Source organism: Rhipicephalus microplus, chromosome X (genome assembly GCF_043290135.1).
Source record: "Rhipicephalus microplus isolate Deutch F79 chromosome X, USDA_Rmic, whole genome shotgun sequence".
NCBI classification, from domain to species: Eukaryota; Metazoa; Arthropoda; class Arachnida; order Ixodida; family Ixodidae; genus Rhipicephalus; species Rhipicephalus microplus.
The window spans coordinates 277383527-277401336 of record NC_134710.1 but is presented as its reverse complement, the minus strand read 5'-3'; the positions used below and the strand labels follow the sequence as shown (position 1 = coordinate 277401336).

The window sequence follows — 17810 nt, the reverse complement described above, 5'->3', positions numbered from 1 at the left end:
TAGAAAGCTTGTGTGTTTTGGTTTCAAGTGTGTTTCTTGTACACACAGCACTTTTGGTGTACGTTTGCATAAAAGTTCTAGGATATCGTCGAGGTTTTTGAGCAGTCCTGTGATGTTCCATTGTAGTATTTGTGTCTTTTTAAAGTTTTGTGGTCGTGTGTGTAAAAAAGTGTTGCCTTAGGTTACAGCACCTTCTTGGGGGCCCTGTAATTTGGAGTTTTTTTTTTTTTCTGGCGCGCTCCAAAGAGTTGCACCTATCCTTCGGAGTTTCAGGTGCCGGAGGAGTGGGACTTGTATCCATCACCTCTTGTGTGGTGGTAGGTGGTGCCTGCTTGGCAGGCACACTCACGGATGTTTCAGACCTAACTGCATTTGCAGTGGTCCGGGTTCAGGCAGACTTTGAAGTCTGCTGGCTTTGCTTTGCAGGGGCTGAAGCAGCGGAGGCTGCTCCAGCTGGAGGCGCGGCAGCGGTCACACTCTGTGGGACAATCGCAGGCGCAAAAAGACGTGGCGCGGCACCTCAACGAAGGATGAAGTGGACTGATTATGTGAGGCAAAGCGCTTTTGCGCCTCTTGGAAAGACAGGTTTGATTTTACTTGCAGCTCTATTATTTCTTTTTATTTCTTACACAAAGGGCCCGCTTCGCAAGCTCATAAAAGGTCCACCTTTTATGAGCCTCAATATCACCATCTCATTCACTAAGCTTACATCTGTTCTCTTTAAAACACATGCACAAATTCCTTCAAGAGCAATGCTAAAGAAAGTGTCAACCAAATACACAAATGCTGCGAGGTACAATAATTATTAGAGTTTATAAGTAGTAAGGGTCCAACTATTTCCAACAGATTCTTATTACTGTGTTAACAAGAAAATATATTTTGATGTAAAAGAAAAGACAAGACCAACAGTCAGAAAGTAGCTATAAATCGGGTTTATTCACACAGAATGTAATATGTTGGTTTCACCGCAATGTACAAAAAGCGGGTTGCAATGGCGCATTAATTCTTTCGTTACCACACCTATTCAAATTGATCACTGGTAATCGATGGTTTTAGATTGTCAATGTTGGCATATTAAATTAATTTGTTGTGCACTTAACACTTTCTAATAGTTAGTCCAGCCACTCAACTTTCAGAATCCATTTCAATTTGCCTGTTTTGGCAGCATAGTGACTTTTGACAGACCTTTTTGCGAACCAATGTGTGTGTGTTATTGAAAATGTGCACTACACTGGTGCACTTGACAGAAGTGCCTGCCCCTCGTGATTATGCTACAGTAACCTCAAAGTTCTGTAATGAAAAGAACCTTTACAAGCGAAATATTGAAGTGTCAGCTTTGCAATTTGAAAATGTTGAGCAGTAATTATTGCCGAAAATTTATGCCAGCTATTCAATAGAGAGCTGTTCTTAGGAGTGAGGGAAAATTTCTTCTTTGAAAAAATTTATGAAGGCCTACCACGTGTGTAAAGTGTTGAGGTGGCCTCCTCTGACAGGTTCCAGCAGCTTTGGTTTTGCTTGCATCATTATATCAGACACAGGGTCGCATCTAGTGTCACTAGTCACTCCTACAACATCGTCGTCACAATCACATGGATGCGCACCACCGCTGCAAAAACATGCGCTGCTCAAAACCGTTTTGCAACCCTACCTGAATTGAGTGAGGACAAGAGTTTGAGGATGATAGCACCTCAGCTTCAAGTTTTATGGCGACGATGTTTTGCGTCAGCCTCAGACATCTGCAGCCATTCATGGGTTTGTTTTGTTTACATTTCCAAGTTGTCTCCTCCGCCGCAAGTGCGTAGAGCTTCTGACCTTTTTGCACAATCTTATAGCCGCTCTGGTTATTTGCAGGCACTGGCTGCAGAGCTTCTCCTCATGACAGGAAGGCCCCCAGAGCACATCTTGGCCCTGACTACAAAGCAGTGCGAAACTTTTTAGTACTGCACAGGAAATTGTCCTCTTTTTAAATATGAAATGCGCTAAAATGCAAAGAAATATGCTTGGATGCATTTGTTGGAATGCCAACCTACGCGAAGTGAGGTGTCTCATGGAAAGAAGTGATGCTAAATGAAATAACAAAGTTCATTGGACATCTCATATATAGAGGGCATATTCACATCGCGGGTATCCATCTATATTGGAACACTTGGAGACTTATCGCAAGATAACAAAAATTTACTAAGAAAAGTGTACGAGTACACTTGTGCCTGACAAAAAAACCATGCAATGCTTCACTGCATAGCACAAGCAACGAAGAAGCACCTCTGTTCTGATTTTCTCTGTCTATGTGAATAGAAACATATTGTACAATATTCATCATTTTTATACTGTTCCTAGGTCATTTATCTACAAAATGCATATTCTGAATTTTCTTTTGTTTTGAATATTTTTGCACATATAGTGTTTATTACACTGTTTATACAATGGAAAACAAAAATTCCACACTTTTCACATTTTCATTCATTCTAAAATATTTTCGTTGCTCTAAAACATCTTTTTTTTTTAAGATCATTTCATTATGCAAAGTTTGGTATGCTGCAATGCGTGCTGGAGTACTTTTCAAACTGGCAAAAACAATCTTCCCGAGACGCCAAGGTGGGACAGGTCTCTAAGTATTGCAAAGCGCCATGTTGTATCATATGCCTTTTCGATATCAAGGAACACAGAAAAAAAGAATTGCTTATGAGCGAAAGCGTTTCTGATCTGTGCCTCGATACGAACAAGGTGGTCGGTGGTGGATCTACTCTCTCGAAACCCACACTGAAATGGGTCGAGCAAATTGTTTGTTTCAACAAAATGTACAAGTCGGCAGTTGATCATTTTTTCAAAAAGTTTGCACAGGCAGCTTGTAAGTGCAATAGGCCTGTTACTCGAAACTAAAGAAGGGTCCTTGCCCTGTTTCAAAATGGGAATAACAATAGCTTCTTTCCAGGAAGTAGGGATAGTGCCAGAGAACCAAATAGCATTGTACAAACAAAGTAAGGTTTTTTGAGTTTCGATTGGTAGCTTTTTTAACATTTCGTAAACCACACGGTCAGAACCTGGAGCGAAATCACTGCAGGAGTTCAGTGATGTTTGAAGCTCAGCTAAGCTGAAAGCTTGATTGTACGCCTCGTATCTCGTACATTTGTGTTCGAGGTTTTACTTTTCTATTCTTGTTCTGTATTTTTGGAAAGCGTCAGTATAGTGCGAGAAGCTGGACACTCGCTCGAAGTGTGTACCGAGGAAGTTCGCCTGATCTTCCAAGGTGTCACTCTGTGTGTTCACCAGTGGGAGTTTGTGTGCTTGTCTTCCTGCTACCCTACCAACCACGTTCCAGACTTTAGACTCCTGTGTGTATGAATTGATCCCTGAGAAAAACTCCTGCCAGCTTTCTCTTCTGGCCTGCCGACGTGTTCTCCTGCCTCGAGACTTTACTTTCTTAAAGCTGTCAAGATTTGCAGCTGTCGGTGACCTCCACGCTTTGTTTTGCTGCTTGCGCGCATTTTGGCACTCGGAGTTCCACCATGGCACGCGTCGTTTTCCAGGGTGTCCATTCGTTTGTGGGATGCATTTTGTTGCTGCATCAATCAAAAACGAAGTGAGGTAGTTGACAGCAGCATCAATGCTTAATGTACATATGTCGCGCCAACTTAAATGAGTGATAGTATAAAACTGTTCCCAATCAGCTTAATAGCCATTTGGGTACCTGTGGAGGGCATTCAGTTGATGTAGGTGTGCTTATAACTACGGGAAAGGGGTCACTTCCGTAGGGATTAGTGATGACTTTCCAGTGAAGTAGAGGTACAAGCGATAGAGATACTATGCTTAGGTCTATTAAGGAATAAGTATTGTTAGCGAGGTTATAAGTTGGTTCTTTTCGATTCAGAAGACACGCACTAAAAGAGAAAAGAAACTGTTCAATCAGTCGACCTCGGGCGTCACAACGAGAGTCGCCCTATAGCCTGCTATGCGCATTCATGTCTCCAAGGAGAACAAAAGGTTCCGGGAGTTCATCGATTAAGGACTGGAATTCATGTTTTTGTAGGTGATAGCTTGGAGGTACGTAAAAAGTGCAAACTGTTAAGAGTTTGTCGAAAAGCACAGCTCGAACAGCCACTGCCTCAAGAGATGTTTGGAGTTGAAAGTGTGTGCATGAAATCCCTTGATTCACTATAATGGCAACACCTCTGGATGATGTCATGGCATCATCACAGTCCTTTCGGAAAATAACGTATTTACGAAGAAAGTTGGTATGTTTTGAATTCAGGTGTTTCTTGTACACACAGCACTTTTGGTGAGTGTTCGTGTAAAAGTTCTTGGATATCGTCAAGGTTTCTGATAAGGCCCCTGACGTTCCATTGTATAATTTGAGTGTTCATGATGAATGTAAAGTAGTGCTGTGTGTACGAAAAGCGAGTGGCTGTTTAGCCGGGAAGTTTGAATTCAAGTAACGGGGCCATCACCAGGCCCCGTTATTTGCTTTTTTTGTTTTCTTGACGCGCTCTAAGGAGCCACGCCGCTCTTTCAGTACCAAAGGTACCGACGTATCCATTGCCTCCTCGGAGGCACTGAATGCTCGCACGTGTGAGCTGGTTGTTCGGATTCTGGGCCTCGCCTGGTGAGGTGAGGCCTTGAGACCTGAGGACCCTGGGGTCTCCGGTCTCTGTTCGGGAGTTGGCGGTGTAGTCTGGACTACAGCCGCCTTGGGGGCAGGTGCCACAACCACCGGCTCGCTATGCGCGAGCGGAAGGAGTGACGGGGGCTGGTGCGGCGGTGCCTCCTGATGCGCCGCATCAGCATACGTTGGGCCATAAAATGGCGAGACTTTTTTCCTAGCTTTCTTAAAAGAAATGTTTTCTTTCACTTTCACCGTTATTATCTCCTTTTCTATCTTCCAGTATGGACAGGAACGTGAATATGCAGCATGGTTTCCATCACAGTTTACACAGTGCGGCTGCTCTTTGCAGTTCTCAGACACGTGGCCTAGGGCTCCACATTGTGCACAGGTCTGGCGACCACTGCAGCTTTTAGAGCCATGGCCATACCTCTGACATTGTAAGCAACGACGAAGGTTTGGTATGTATGGCCTGATTGAAGTTTTCGTGTACCCAGTTTGAAGGGTTTCTGGCAATTTACTGGAAGTAAACGCGAGTATCAGGTGTTTCGTTGTTCGTTTCCTTTTTATTTCTTCTGATGATGATTCTCTGTACATTAGTCACATTTTGGCTCTTCCACCCCTCCAAAAGTTCAGTCTCGGTCAAGTCAAGTAAGTCCATGTCAGATACCACTCCGCGAGTTGTGTTCATTGATCTATGTGGTGTTATGGTTATTGGTATGCCACCGAAATCTGAGAGACGGTCTAGCTTTTCAAATTGTTCTGTGTCATGGCTTTCGAGGAGAAGGTCTCCACTAGCCATTTTGGATACCTCGTATCCTGTGCCAAGAGTTTCGATAAGACATCTAGCAACTACAAAAAGAGAGACGGTCCTGGCTTGCTTTCCAGTTTTTATACAGTGGATAACATGAAAGTGAGGAAATCTTTCTATTGGCCTGTTGAAAAAGTTTATGTCATTGGTGCGTACCTGCTTCAAGCCGGTACGATCGCTAAGTGAGGGGAATGCTTTATGCATGCCGGTTTTATTTTTAATCGGCAGCGTTGGCGACCACCCACCATGGAGCCCAACGAGGGGACGCTACAAGTTCGTAAATACTAAAAACTTGCCAACGCCAGCCGTACAACGCTACTATAACCCTATGCGCCTAGACCAAGGTAGGCTATTTGCACAGGGTTAACCCTCGCCGCAAGAAAAACTGGAAGTAAAAGGAAGAAACAAGAAGAAAGGAAAGGTAGAAGGTGATGGCAAAGACGAAAATGTAGAGAGAGAGGGAGGGATAGGAAAAGGCGACTGCCGATTTCCCCTGGGTGGGTCAGTCCAGGGGCGCAGTCTACATGAAGCCGGGGCAAAAGGGGTGTGTTGTCTCTGCCGGGGGGCCTTAAAGGTCCAATCACCCAGCGTCAGCTCAACCCCCAGGATCCCCTTTTCCCCGGACACGGCAAAGCCACGCACGGCTAGGCGTGGGAGGGAGTCAAAACTCCCCCGTTAGCTTGGGTCCGTGGTGTCGCTACACACCTAACGCCTACTTGCGCAGGCGCCCCTGTGGGGCGAGCAGAGTTACAGAGATTTGTCGCACGGTTTAGGCGCTTTCTCTCTATAGTACCAATAAAAGTACTGGAGCCTAAACAGGGAAGAATGACATGGGGAAAGGAAGTTATGTGAGCGTACATCATGACCTTGAGCACATGCGATGAAACGCAATCACTCTATCCTGCTGCAGTTCCTGCAGGCGCGTGTGGTTATTGTGCAATGCTAGCAGAGTGTGGTACTGCCACCCGTATTAAGAAGAGCATTTGATTTAAACATCTCTGCTATCGGCCAATAAATAGCATGCTACCTGCTTTTCAACATCAAAGCATCGGCAGCTTTGAAGAAAGTTAGCACAGGCCTCTGGAAGAAAAGAGGGTGCCTGAGAAAATGGCAGCATTGCGCCCTGCTTGTAAACTGGCCTTGCTGAGCATAACTGCAAGATTTGGCTGAGATGTTGATAGCAGTGTCTGCTATCTGCAAGATAAGTTTTTCTCGCCAAGCATCGAGACACATACGAGTACTGTGTATGTATCTGTTTTCTTTCTTCATCCTCATTCAGTAGAAGTAGCACATTCTATCATAAATTCTAATCAACTATAGCTTTCCAGTATGTAAGAAACAAGATTAAAGGCCAGAAACAAAGTGTGCCAGGAAACTAAACACTAGAGAGCTTAACCTTGTACAATTTTAAATCTTCCCTTACCAACTTCATTCTCCCACTCCAAGTCAAGTGAAGAGTGCGGGCTGCTATTAAGCCGTTCTCGCTCCTTTTCCCAAGCCTTTGCTTGAAATTGGGGGCCTGCAAACCAGTTTGAAGCACTCAGTTGCAAGCTAAATAATGGTAGCCTCAAAACACAGCATAACACTACAGTGACAATTGAAGAATACGTATGCATACACACAAAGTGGGAAAAATTATCTCTGTGCAATTTGTGAGCATCATTTACGGGGAACAGTGAACAGCCTTTGCACAATAGCTGAGCTAACGAAAATAGTTAATAAAACACTTAATAGAATTCGGTCATAATCAGTCAATCAAGTTCATCAATGATTAATCACTCAAACTCAGGTACCTATTAATATCATGTTCATGATGTCTGTCCAGTAGAATTGGATGCAATGCTTCACTATAGAGGGTGCCCCAGCTATCTTTAGCCAGAGTTTTAAAATATTCCAACAAACGCAATTACAACACGACCAATGCATGTTGCTGATCGTTGCCAGGAGTTAGACTATTTTTTGTGTTCTAAAATATTGTTTAATTATATCTGTTTAATTAACCAACTTTTGAAGGAATGAAGATGGATAAAAAATTTCAATGAGAAAATTGTAGATCGATTTGCAAAACATCTGATTAGTTTCGAAAATTATATCTTTTAATCATTAGTGCTTTTCTGCTAACTATAAATGCCCATGAAATAAAAAATACCACGTGACAAACCCACTGGTGCACCTACGCACGCCGTGATTCTGGTGCTCTCTAACGTTCCGCGTGTGAACGATACACTAGCCTCACACCAGTTCATGATAGCGATAAGCAGTCACAGCGGTTATCATCTTTGTGGCCGATAGCAAAACGTGTTTGTAGCAAAGCCACCACCATTGCTGCGGCCTTGTCGAGACATCACAATCGGGCAAATGCTGTGATTGTTCGTATGCAGAACATTAGGGAGCACTAAAATCATTGTGCACACTGGCGCGTTAGCGGGTTTGTCACGTGGTATTTTTTTTGTATTATGAGGGCATTTGTAGTTAGCAGAAAAACACTAATAAATAATAGATATAGTGTTCAAAACTATCTAATCGAACATTTTACAAACCTATCTACAACTTCCTCATTGAAATTTTTTATCCATCTTTGTTCTTTCAAAAGATAGTTAATTAAACACATCTAATTAAACAATCTTTCGGAACACAAAAAATAGTTTGACTAACTCCAGGCAATGGTCAGCAACATGCATTTGGTCACGTCATAATTGCGTGTGTCTGCATATTTTTAAACTTTGGCTAAAGAAAGGTGAGGCACCCTGTATAAGGCAACATTTTTAAAAAATATTATTTTCAGTAACGTGGATGCTCTGCATAACATTGAATCTCACTAGTCCAATGATTGAAGTAACTATGTGCTTGCCCACCTTTCTATGAACAGCCAATCAGTGCACAACAAAATGTGATATCCCCAAAATTGATTGCCTCAGAACAGGCCTTGTAGTAGCAAAGCTCCCAAATTGGCCATACCTACAGAATTTAAATTTTAAACATCCAGAATGACTACCATTTTTAGATTCTGTACATGCCTTGCTTGTGTTGCTCCATGTGAAGGAGATGAGCAGAGCTTACATCTTCACTTGCAATAAGGGCGTTTACACAAAGCACACAGAGAGGAATTATTGCTCACTGGCCACACTTTGCTGCAAGTAGCAACAAAAGCACTAGATACCACAAGCTGCCTTGTTGGGTAATGGCAAACTCATTACTATTTTTGAGTCACTGATTCTGAGTGTTTAATGCGAAAGTGCATCCTTGATGCTCTGAAAAAAAAAAAAATGCAAATGGTGAGGGAGTCTCGTCCCGTCTGTGCATGCTAAAAAAAAAGAGTGGCATTTCCTGAGCCCTTTTTTAAACACTCTCTGGGTAACTACAAGCACACTTGCAGGATATCTACTATGACATAAATCTTATAATTTTTGTGTAGTAGGGAGGCATTCACCATGCCATTCTTTATAATTATTCTAAGAAGTGTGGTACCCGCTACACACTAGCAAGGAATTTCGTGCAATTTTTTTATGCTGTGGCTGATGACAAAGAATTATCTGAGGTTTTTGTAATGGCTTGGTGCATTCAACGACGTACTCATTATGCAATTCGCATTGCGATGCCAGGCTGTTCCTTTGCTGTTCTAAAATGCTTTATTACTCACATTAATAAGATTCCGTTCCCTACTTGAAGCCTGCCTAGTGTCAGTTTGCAATGGAGTTTCAAGCGCTGGCGTGTCGCAGTGGTAGCCTACTAGACTGGCACACAGGGGACCCGGGTTCAATACTCAATGCATCCTTGGTATTTTTTTTATTTACTTTTTTTTCTTATTTCGAAAATAGTGATTATATGTGGCAGCAGACAACTATGGCACCAAAAACCCTAGTTGTGATCTCATAACAACTTTCACTGTAAAAACAATTTAGAATAGAGCTTAACCATAGAGGGAACCTACAACACTCCTTAGTTTCCAATGACCTCAACATAGTTGGTTCATGAACCTCTTGCAGCTAAAATTGTTTGTTCAAAGATGTCAAGTATAAGCGAAGTTACTGTACAACCCATTGTGCTTCTTCTCTCTTCTTTTATAACTACCAACGCACAGGAAGCTACATGACAGGGGGGGGGGCAAGTTTGACCCCCTCTCCCTCGTGCCAGTTTCCAGTTTTGCGGCTGTTGTGCCCACTTAATGCATAGCTGGTGATGACATTGCAAAGGGAGGTGCGAGTAATTTTTGGCAATTCTTTTAATACATTTGTTAATTCCCTGTTTCATGCAATGAAATAAAATCTAGCTCACATGTTCACAGTAGCCTTCATTTTGAATTAGTAGCATTTTCTGAACATGTTCCATGCTCGTTTCACAAATCACTGATTACCAATAAAAAACACTCCTGTTATAGTACTGCATTGTAAAACTAGCTAGAAGGGAGTCATGACCTACACAGGTCAAACTAGAGAAAACAAGACTCAACAGCACATGAGCTATGCGCCCCGTCGCGGTGGTCTAGTGCCTAAGTACTCGGCTGCTGACCCGCAGGTCGCGGGATCGAATCCCGGCTGGAGGCAGAAATGGAGGCAGAAATGTTGTAGGCCCGTGTGCTCAGATTTGGGTGCACGTTAAAGAACCACAGGTGGTCGAAATTTCCGGAGCCCTCCACTACGGCGTCTCTCATAATCATATGGTGGCTTTGGGACGTTAAACCCCACAAATCAATCAAGATGAGCTATGCATCACGGGAATTAATCAGGTTTCCCAAAATTTTTCTTCTGTGATTGTGGTTGGCATTCAACAGCGCTAGAGTTCGTGTAGTGCCGGATACGGAGATAAATGCAAAAAAAAAAGAATGATCAAAATTGGCATACAGCAACGCAAACTATTAACCTTGAAACTTCAAATGACCAGCAGATGACAAGAAAAAATGTGCTCTTTTGCATTTTAATCTCCCACTGACGTCAAAAGCCGGTTTCAATCCCTGCATGCCTCTTACAGAGACTTGCCGCATGACTCTTCTCATGTTCACTGTTGTGCAACACTCATAATGTCGTTTTGCAATTGTTTTCATATTTGATGTCTAAAAACAAAATTTTTTTTTATGTCTGAGAAAGTATGAAGAGTGTTTTTAAAATTTTTTAGTGCACAGTTGTGTAGCCCTTCTGGGACGGTTATGCACGACTTGTTGCGTCGAACCAATCAAAGCACACTGCTTATGTCATGACTCGTACGTGAAGTGTCACTTCTGATCACAAAAACAGCTCCTCTGTGTCGTTAGTTTAAAAACAGGGTGGTTTCTTTGTAAAAATAGCCCCGCCGCGATGGTCTAGTGGCTAAGGTACTCGGCTGCTGACCCGCAGGTCGTGTGTTCGATTCCCTGCTGCCGTGGCTGCATTTCCGATGGAGGCGGAAATGTTGTAGGCCCGTGTGATCAGATTTGGGTGCACGTTAAAGAACCCCAGGTGGTCGAAATTTCCGCAGCCCTTCACTACGGCGTCTCATAATCATATGGTGGTTTTAAGACGTTAAACCCCACATATCAATCAATCAATCTTCGTAAAAATAAAATTAAACAACTTTGTTTTTGGCGCTGCCACTTGTGCAATGATATCAGCACATTCCATAGTTCGAAAATAAGCGACGGAAACAACACGCTTACTTTCTATCGCAGGGCCCCTTTCACAGAACTTTGCACACCTAACGTATTTACTCACATAATCCTCGCCCTCGCATAATTCTCGCACCTCCACATTGCCCAACAAAAATTCATTTTTTTAGCGAGTAATCATCACACCTCCCAAAATTGTAGCAGTAATGCCGTCTGCTACTTATTCAACCACAGATGATGATAGTGCATGAGAGCCTAGCGCAATTTCTTAAGCATTGTGCATACTATGAACGCACAGAGCCTTAATCTAATCCAAGCCAAGGCACAGGTCGGAAGTACGCAAGGAGGCACGGTGCGGTGCGTTAGTTGTGTCTATTCTGTACGCGGCTGCTTTCAAGTTGGATGTGATGGATCATGCACCAAAAAATGGCAATAGGGCCACCAACATTCATTTTGAAGTTGTGATGAGTTCTGTGTTCACTACTGGCGATGGCTGCATGAGCAGCTGAAAGCCACAAGATGCGTCAGGCCTTGAGAGAGCCCAAGACCGACAAATATCCGCAGGTTGAAGCGGCACTTCTTCCTTGAAAGACTATCAGCTAGTGGCTTTAGTGTCTACAAATAAATCTTGCTTTGTGTGGAGCCTGTGAATATATTGTTAAGATAAGTCTTGATAATTACTTGTCAAAGCTTGTGTAACTGGCATGAAAACCTCGATTTGTAGCCTCTCAGTTTTCTTTTTTCTCCGTTTTTTCTTAGTGCTTCGAACGTTTGTGCAGAAAATTTTCCTCGCGCAATTCTCACACCCCCCAACTTTTCATCAGTTTTCCCGAGAAAAAAAAAATGCAAGGATTGTGTGAGTAAATATAGTTTGTCCTGCATTCTTGGCTGTGCAATGAAACACCAAAAATAATATCACACAACTTTCGGTATGGGTTCATTTTATGAAGCGATATGCCCATCAGGAGCACACATGGCAGTGTCAATAACACCTCAAAGTTAACAGGTAAACAAAAGGTAGTTGCTCATGCATGTAACATCGATGACAGAAGTGGATGGTGTGGAAAAGCTATCTCGGAGAAAATGCTTTCTTAAAATACCAAGCGTCGACAAATAAATGTGTTAATCTTTGATTATTAACACAGCACTCTAATAGCAGTAGCGATAATGAAAGACCTTGCTCATTATGCGAGGATGGTTTACACTGAGCCACTCACAGCTGGGTTGATGTCCCTGGCACCGCAGCTTTGCAGCATTCAGGATCTCCTCCTCCCCCGCACTGCAGCATTCGAAGAACAAATAAGCAAAATTTTCACCTCTCAAACATGCAATCTTTTGAATACAGCAACGCACAGTGCCCAAGCATTGTGATCAGCGCCTGTCCAGTTGTCTTCTTTGGAAAGCTTTGATCGCATGACAACCCTTTGGCCTGCAGATATTGGAGGTGCCTCAACAGCATCTGGCAGTGCTTTGGCTTCTTCTTCAAGTTCCAAAGCATCCTCTTGATGAAAGGCCAGCTGCAAGGCATAACCAATTCATTGTGAATGCTAGCTCTGTCAGCAGAGGGTAAGTCATTACCCTTAATTATGTAGTATTTAAGATGACAGCATATAATTACTGTAAGACATCTGCTCACACGAAATTCCAGTAAATAATGCAAAGTGCACTATTGGAATCATCAAAAATTAGCAGCCAAGTACTGTAAAACAGGGGTGCAGCCAAAAATCTCATCAAGAGGGCCTCAACAATATTTTATGAATGGTTGTGTACATCTTTATGCAAGCTATACGTATACTCATGCAACACTGACAAATATTGGCACAGCGGGGTGACGTCCATGTTTCACCCAGTCACACATCACGATTACATAATGCATTATAAATGCTGTAGTTAGCAGCAGTGCAAAGTACATTGAAATATTGTTAGTATGACACTTTTTTTTTTACTCCCGGCCAACGTTCCTCGAAAATAACGCATCTTCCCGAATTTAATGCCGTCCCAGTTTTGCCCTAAATTTGATAATGCAACTGCGATGGCGATTTGACCACCATATATGGAAACCCTACGCTTATACTAGGCACATAGCTAGGATTTTTTTGGAGGGGGGAGGGGGCAAGGCTTAAATGTTTGAAAGAAATTCCTTTTATGGCAAATAGAAAGAAAGTTGCTGGGAATATAGAAGGTGCTTAATTATTAGAAGAAAATGAGAACAAAGTGGAATTAATGAGAACAAAAGGGGAGTTAATCAGCGATGGAAAGTGAATTTAGACACCGCAGTAAAGCTAGTGTGTGTGCATCAGAAAAATGCTTTCTTACCAAATAATCACGACCAAGAGGACCCATAGAGAATCAGTAATGGGAAAACAAGCGACAAAAAAAAGGAAAAGAAGGAGGGAGGAGAACCCAAGGGAACCAGTCATCCACTAATGCATGTGTGGCAAAAGAAAAAAGAAATTGGATGCTTTCTCTGCCGAACTTCTCACACACCGTCTTAACAACAAGCCTGCGAGAACAGGAGCCATTTAATAGCAGGAATTTTTAAACACACTTGGAAAAACAATTTTATTGAATAACAAGGTACTAAAACACAGATGCTTCCTTGACACATAAGAGACCGAATGTTAACATTCATTTTAGCAAGCACTTTTAAAGATTGGCGTTGCCATTTACCGTATAGTAAAGGTCAATGCAAAAGAAAAAAAAAAAAACATGTAGCCTGGCATGTAGACAAGGGATTAGGGGTCTAACACCCCTCAACCAGCTACCTGTGGCATTATATGCTAGTGGGCATAAATTCCTATAGTTGACACGGTTAAGATACTAGGCATGCTCATAGAAATGAGGGGCTGTAATGCCAGAACAATTAGCCACGTTACAGCCAAAACTGAGAACATGTTGAGGTTAATCGCAAGGGCGTCCAACCGAAAAAATGGTTCAAGTGAGAACAACCTCCTGAGGATGTACCACGCGTTTCTCATGAGTCATATTACTATGTGGCGTCTGCTCTAGTATGGACCAAAACAGAAAAGAACTTAAATACGCTCATGTATAAGAGCATCAAAAAGGTGCTTGGCTTGCCGATCCGTACGAGCAGTGACAAGCTAGATCAACTTGGTATGCACAATAACATCGACGAGATCATAGAGGCGCAGGTCACTGCCCAGGTGGTTAGGCTATCGTCGACCTCGGCAGGCAGGAGAATCCTTGACGAGGTTGGCATGTCTCCTAGGCTTACAGAGGAACGGCGAACAACACTGAGTCGGGAAACAAGGGCGACCTACATGATGGGGCCCTTCCCGCGAAACGTACATCCCCAACATAACGAGGGTAGGCGCAAAGCCCGTGCACGAGCCATCCTGAAGAGAGTTAGGGATGACATTGACTCTGTCGTGTTCGTCGACGCAGCACAGCATGGTATCGGTAGAATGTTCGCGTTGTCGGTTATAGACGGAGGGGGGTGCTTTGCTCCTCCGCCTCGGTAAAGGCGGCCACCCCGGGTATAGCAGAGCAAATCGTGGTTGCACTGGCCTTGTCCGACCCAGAGCGTTCCTACATTTACACCGACTCAAGAGATGCAATTAGAGCTTACCAATTGGGCAACCTCGCTTGAGAGGTGGCCTCCATTCTAGAAAAGAGGGCTTGTCCAGGTTATCATGTTATCACTTGGTTCCCCGCACACATGGGGAAGAACATTCTCGAAGACTTCCCAAACCTCAACGAGCTGGCCCATGATCGTGGGTGAGAATTTACACGCTGCAATGGTCTGGAGGCTACGGAGGGGCAGGAAGAGACACAGCAGAACGATGCACTACTCACATTCAATTAAATAACCACACATTACCAACTTGGCAGAAGAATTTATCCTCTTTCTCACACGAAGTTCAGCAAAGCACAGTCAGCTACCTTGAAAATGTTGCAGACGGGGTCTTTCCCGTCGATGAGATTCCGAAGTAAAATATATGCGGACGATGACCCTAGCTGCCCTGACTGCAATGAAACCTTCTGCTCTACGACTCACATGCTCTGGCGATGTCCCGCACTGTTTAACAACCTTCTCTCTTGTGAAGCCAAATGGGAGGAGGCCATCAGAAGTACGGAACTCAGCAGGCAAATCCAGGCAGTCCAAAGGGCCCAAGAACGGGCAGAGCGTCACGGCGTTCTGTCCTCTACATGGGCACGGCCAGTGGTTACAACGACTCCTCGTTAGAGGGTCCTGCAGTAACTCCTCCGGTTCTATTAAAGTTCGCTGTCTGTCTGTCTGTAGCCTGGCTGAAGACAGCGGTTCATGCTACAATTCTCATGCGTTGCGGTTTCTCCATAAACATGGAAACAACTTCGTCGACACTCACTTGTATATCATGAATGGACATTAGGTTCAGGCCATCAAGCCGCTCCTCGGATGTCCTGTTCTTCAAATACATTCTCACTCTTTTCAGTGTCGAGAAGCTGCTTCTGCAGTAGCTGTACTGACTGGCAGTGTTGCCAATATCTTGAGGAGTGTGTGAATGTTCGGGAAGAGGGTTCTGTCACATTCAGCTAAAGCGTTTGTCGCCAAGAGGGGGAAGTTCACCATCTTGCATGGCTTGCCATTTAGTTTTCCATATTCCCATTCACCTCTTAGTGTAAGGATACCAGCTGTTGTCTCATCTCCCAGGTAAAATCGAAGGCCGGCTGCACAGATTCAAATTTGCCTTTGGAGGCATGCTTTGGCAACACAAATTGAAAACATTGCAGTGTTTTGCGATGGTTTGCAAAGAGCCTTTTGAGGGAAGCTTTGAGGTCATCTATGTACGGAATAAACAAGGCTAACCTATCATACTCTTCCGCATAAATACAATCATAGTTAGCCCGGTATCTCTGCATTCCTATCACCCGTGGAATCTTGTACTTCACTCCAAACTCCGCCACTATGTCTTGACATAGAGGAAATATTTCATGAAATTCTGCCTACTTTCCAGTTTAGTCAGCACCAAGACAACCTGCTCCAAGGCGATGCTCATGTCAATGTATGGGTTCTGCAGATAAACACACAAGTGGTTTGTGAGACCTAGGAGTGTCTCACCCACAGCGAGGCATGTAAGAAAGATGGGCGAACAGATTCGCTGTTAGGTAATGAGCGGTGGACGCTGTTGCTTAGTCATAGAATGTTTCCATGAGCTCTTCAAGTGAGTGAACTTTCTCGGAAAGTGCTTCTCCAAACAATGAGACTGAATCGTGACATTCCACCCACTTTGTTTCATAATATTGGCGCAGCTGGCCAAACGACTTTGTGTACTCTTTGAGACATTTTTTTTTTTCAGGACTGCTGTCCTTTTGGGTGACACACGAAAGAAGTGCACATTTTATTTAAGTGATTGTGCCAACGGCCTGTCGAATGTCTTGCACAGCTTAGGCGTCACTCAAAGAAAGGTTCAGAGTGTGCGACAAGCAGTGAGTGTACAAAGCCATTGGGAAGTCTGTCGAACCGAATGAGTGCCAGCACCCCTGACGGTCAACGACACTCTTCCCTCCCCTTTCACCCTTTAGGACTCTGTATGATCCTCGCTGCCGGGTCATCGAGCCACCCAAGTGGCGGGAGCTGTGGACACCGGGTGCCTGAGGATTGTCCGATAGCTGGCGATGTAAGCCGAAGACTCTAGCACATTCCTCTCTTCCTCTTCTTCTGTATCCTCATGAGATGTAAATAAACCTCTGTCTGTCCTACAAGAGTACATTTCCTCACTACAAAGGATGGGTTCGGTGATGAGTGCCAGCTATCAATCGAGATTTACCGAGACCCGGCCGGTCTCGGTAAATCAGTAAATCTGATTAGGCAGTAAATCTGATTAGGTACACTTTGGCGCAGGAGTGGAATAACTGCAGTTTGCTAGAAGTACTACCATTGGCATCAAATAAAATACAAACTTTTGTGCAAATGGCCAGAGTTCCTTCCAGAATTAATTTGTGCACGATCTCCACGATCCGTCTCTATTTCGCTTATCAAGTTTGATGATGAATATCTCTCACCACATGCAACATTCGAGATTTCTAAAAAAATAGATACGCCATAAATTGGCACGCACTACATCTTTATAGGAAGAGCATCTGTCCTTCAATAATTAAAAAGTTAGTTAACTAATTTTTGTTAGTCCTAACGGCATCATCTTAATTGCAGCATTTTGTTGGGCGCGAGGACATCCTATGGCGCCTCCTTGCGGAGGCCTCCCTGTGACGTACGTGGTTGGATTGCTCTGCCGCTCTATCACGCGCAGCCCGCAGCCGCTTTGGCGTCTCCTCTTTTTGTTATTTTCTTGTTGTACTTCACTCAATGAAATCAGTAAACTACAGCTGCAGCTTCTTCCCTGCCTGTAGGAAGTGCTAAATAACTGCCCTAGAAAAGTTTAACGCTTCTCATAATGCCTGACTGCTGGCGTCATCTGCTATGACCACCTGAATGAAAACCACGAGATCCGAGCGCGCCGGCTCAACTCACTCAGTGCCGATTTGAAGTATTTAATGGATATTAACTGCAAAGAGACTAATCTGTGCTGCAAAAAATGCACGCAACCACGCTATATACTTCATTCACTGTAGGTTTGCTTCTAAAGATGGGCCGCGGTTGACATGACAAGCATGTGCAAACTACATTTTTGTTTAGCCCACATAGCCCTACGTAGCACAGTGCAATCAGATTCCGCACTTTGTGGGAAACAACACAGCATTCTTACAGCCACAACCTTTCTATTACCATTGCGGGCAAATGTGAGAATCACACACACGTGTGCCTCATTCAATGTTGTAACTTCTCTCTGTGGCACGATCCTAATATTTATTGTGCAAAATTT

The 17810-nt window shown here is 43.6% G+C and overlaps 1 protein-coding gene across 5 annotated transcripts in view; it reads right to left on the bottom strand.

The window, feature by feature from the left end:
- LOC119161470 (uncharacterized) overlaps positions 1-17810 on the bottom strand; it is a 64229-nt gene that overhangs the window by 26965 nt on the left and 19454 nt on the right. For 2 of the 5 annotated variants that reach the window (XM_075879217.1, XM_075879216.1), the window contains exons 6-9: positions 12340-12503; positions 12204-12265; positions 6832-6927; positions 1919-3560 (exon numbers count right to left, since the gene is read on the bottom strand). In XM_075879217.1, the coding sequence (XP_075735332.1) occupies positions 3142-3560; positions 6832-6927; positions 12204-12265; positions 12340-12503 (741 nt within the window). In that variant the 3' untranslated portion in view covers positions 1919-3141. The other 3 variants (XM_037413957.2, XM_037413958.2, XM_075879218.1) reach the window with 2 other exon arrangements.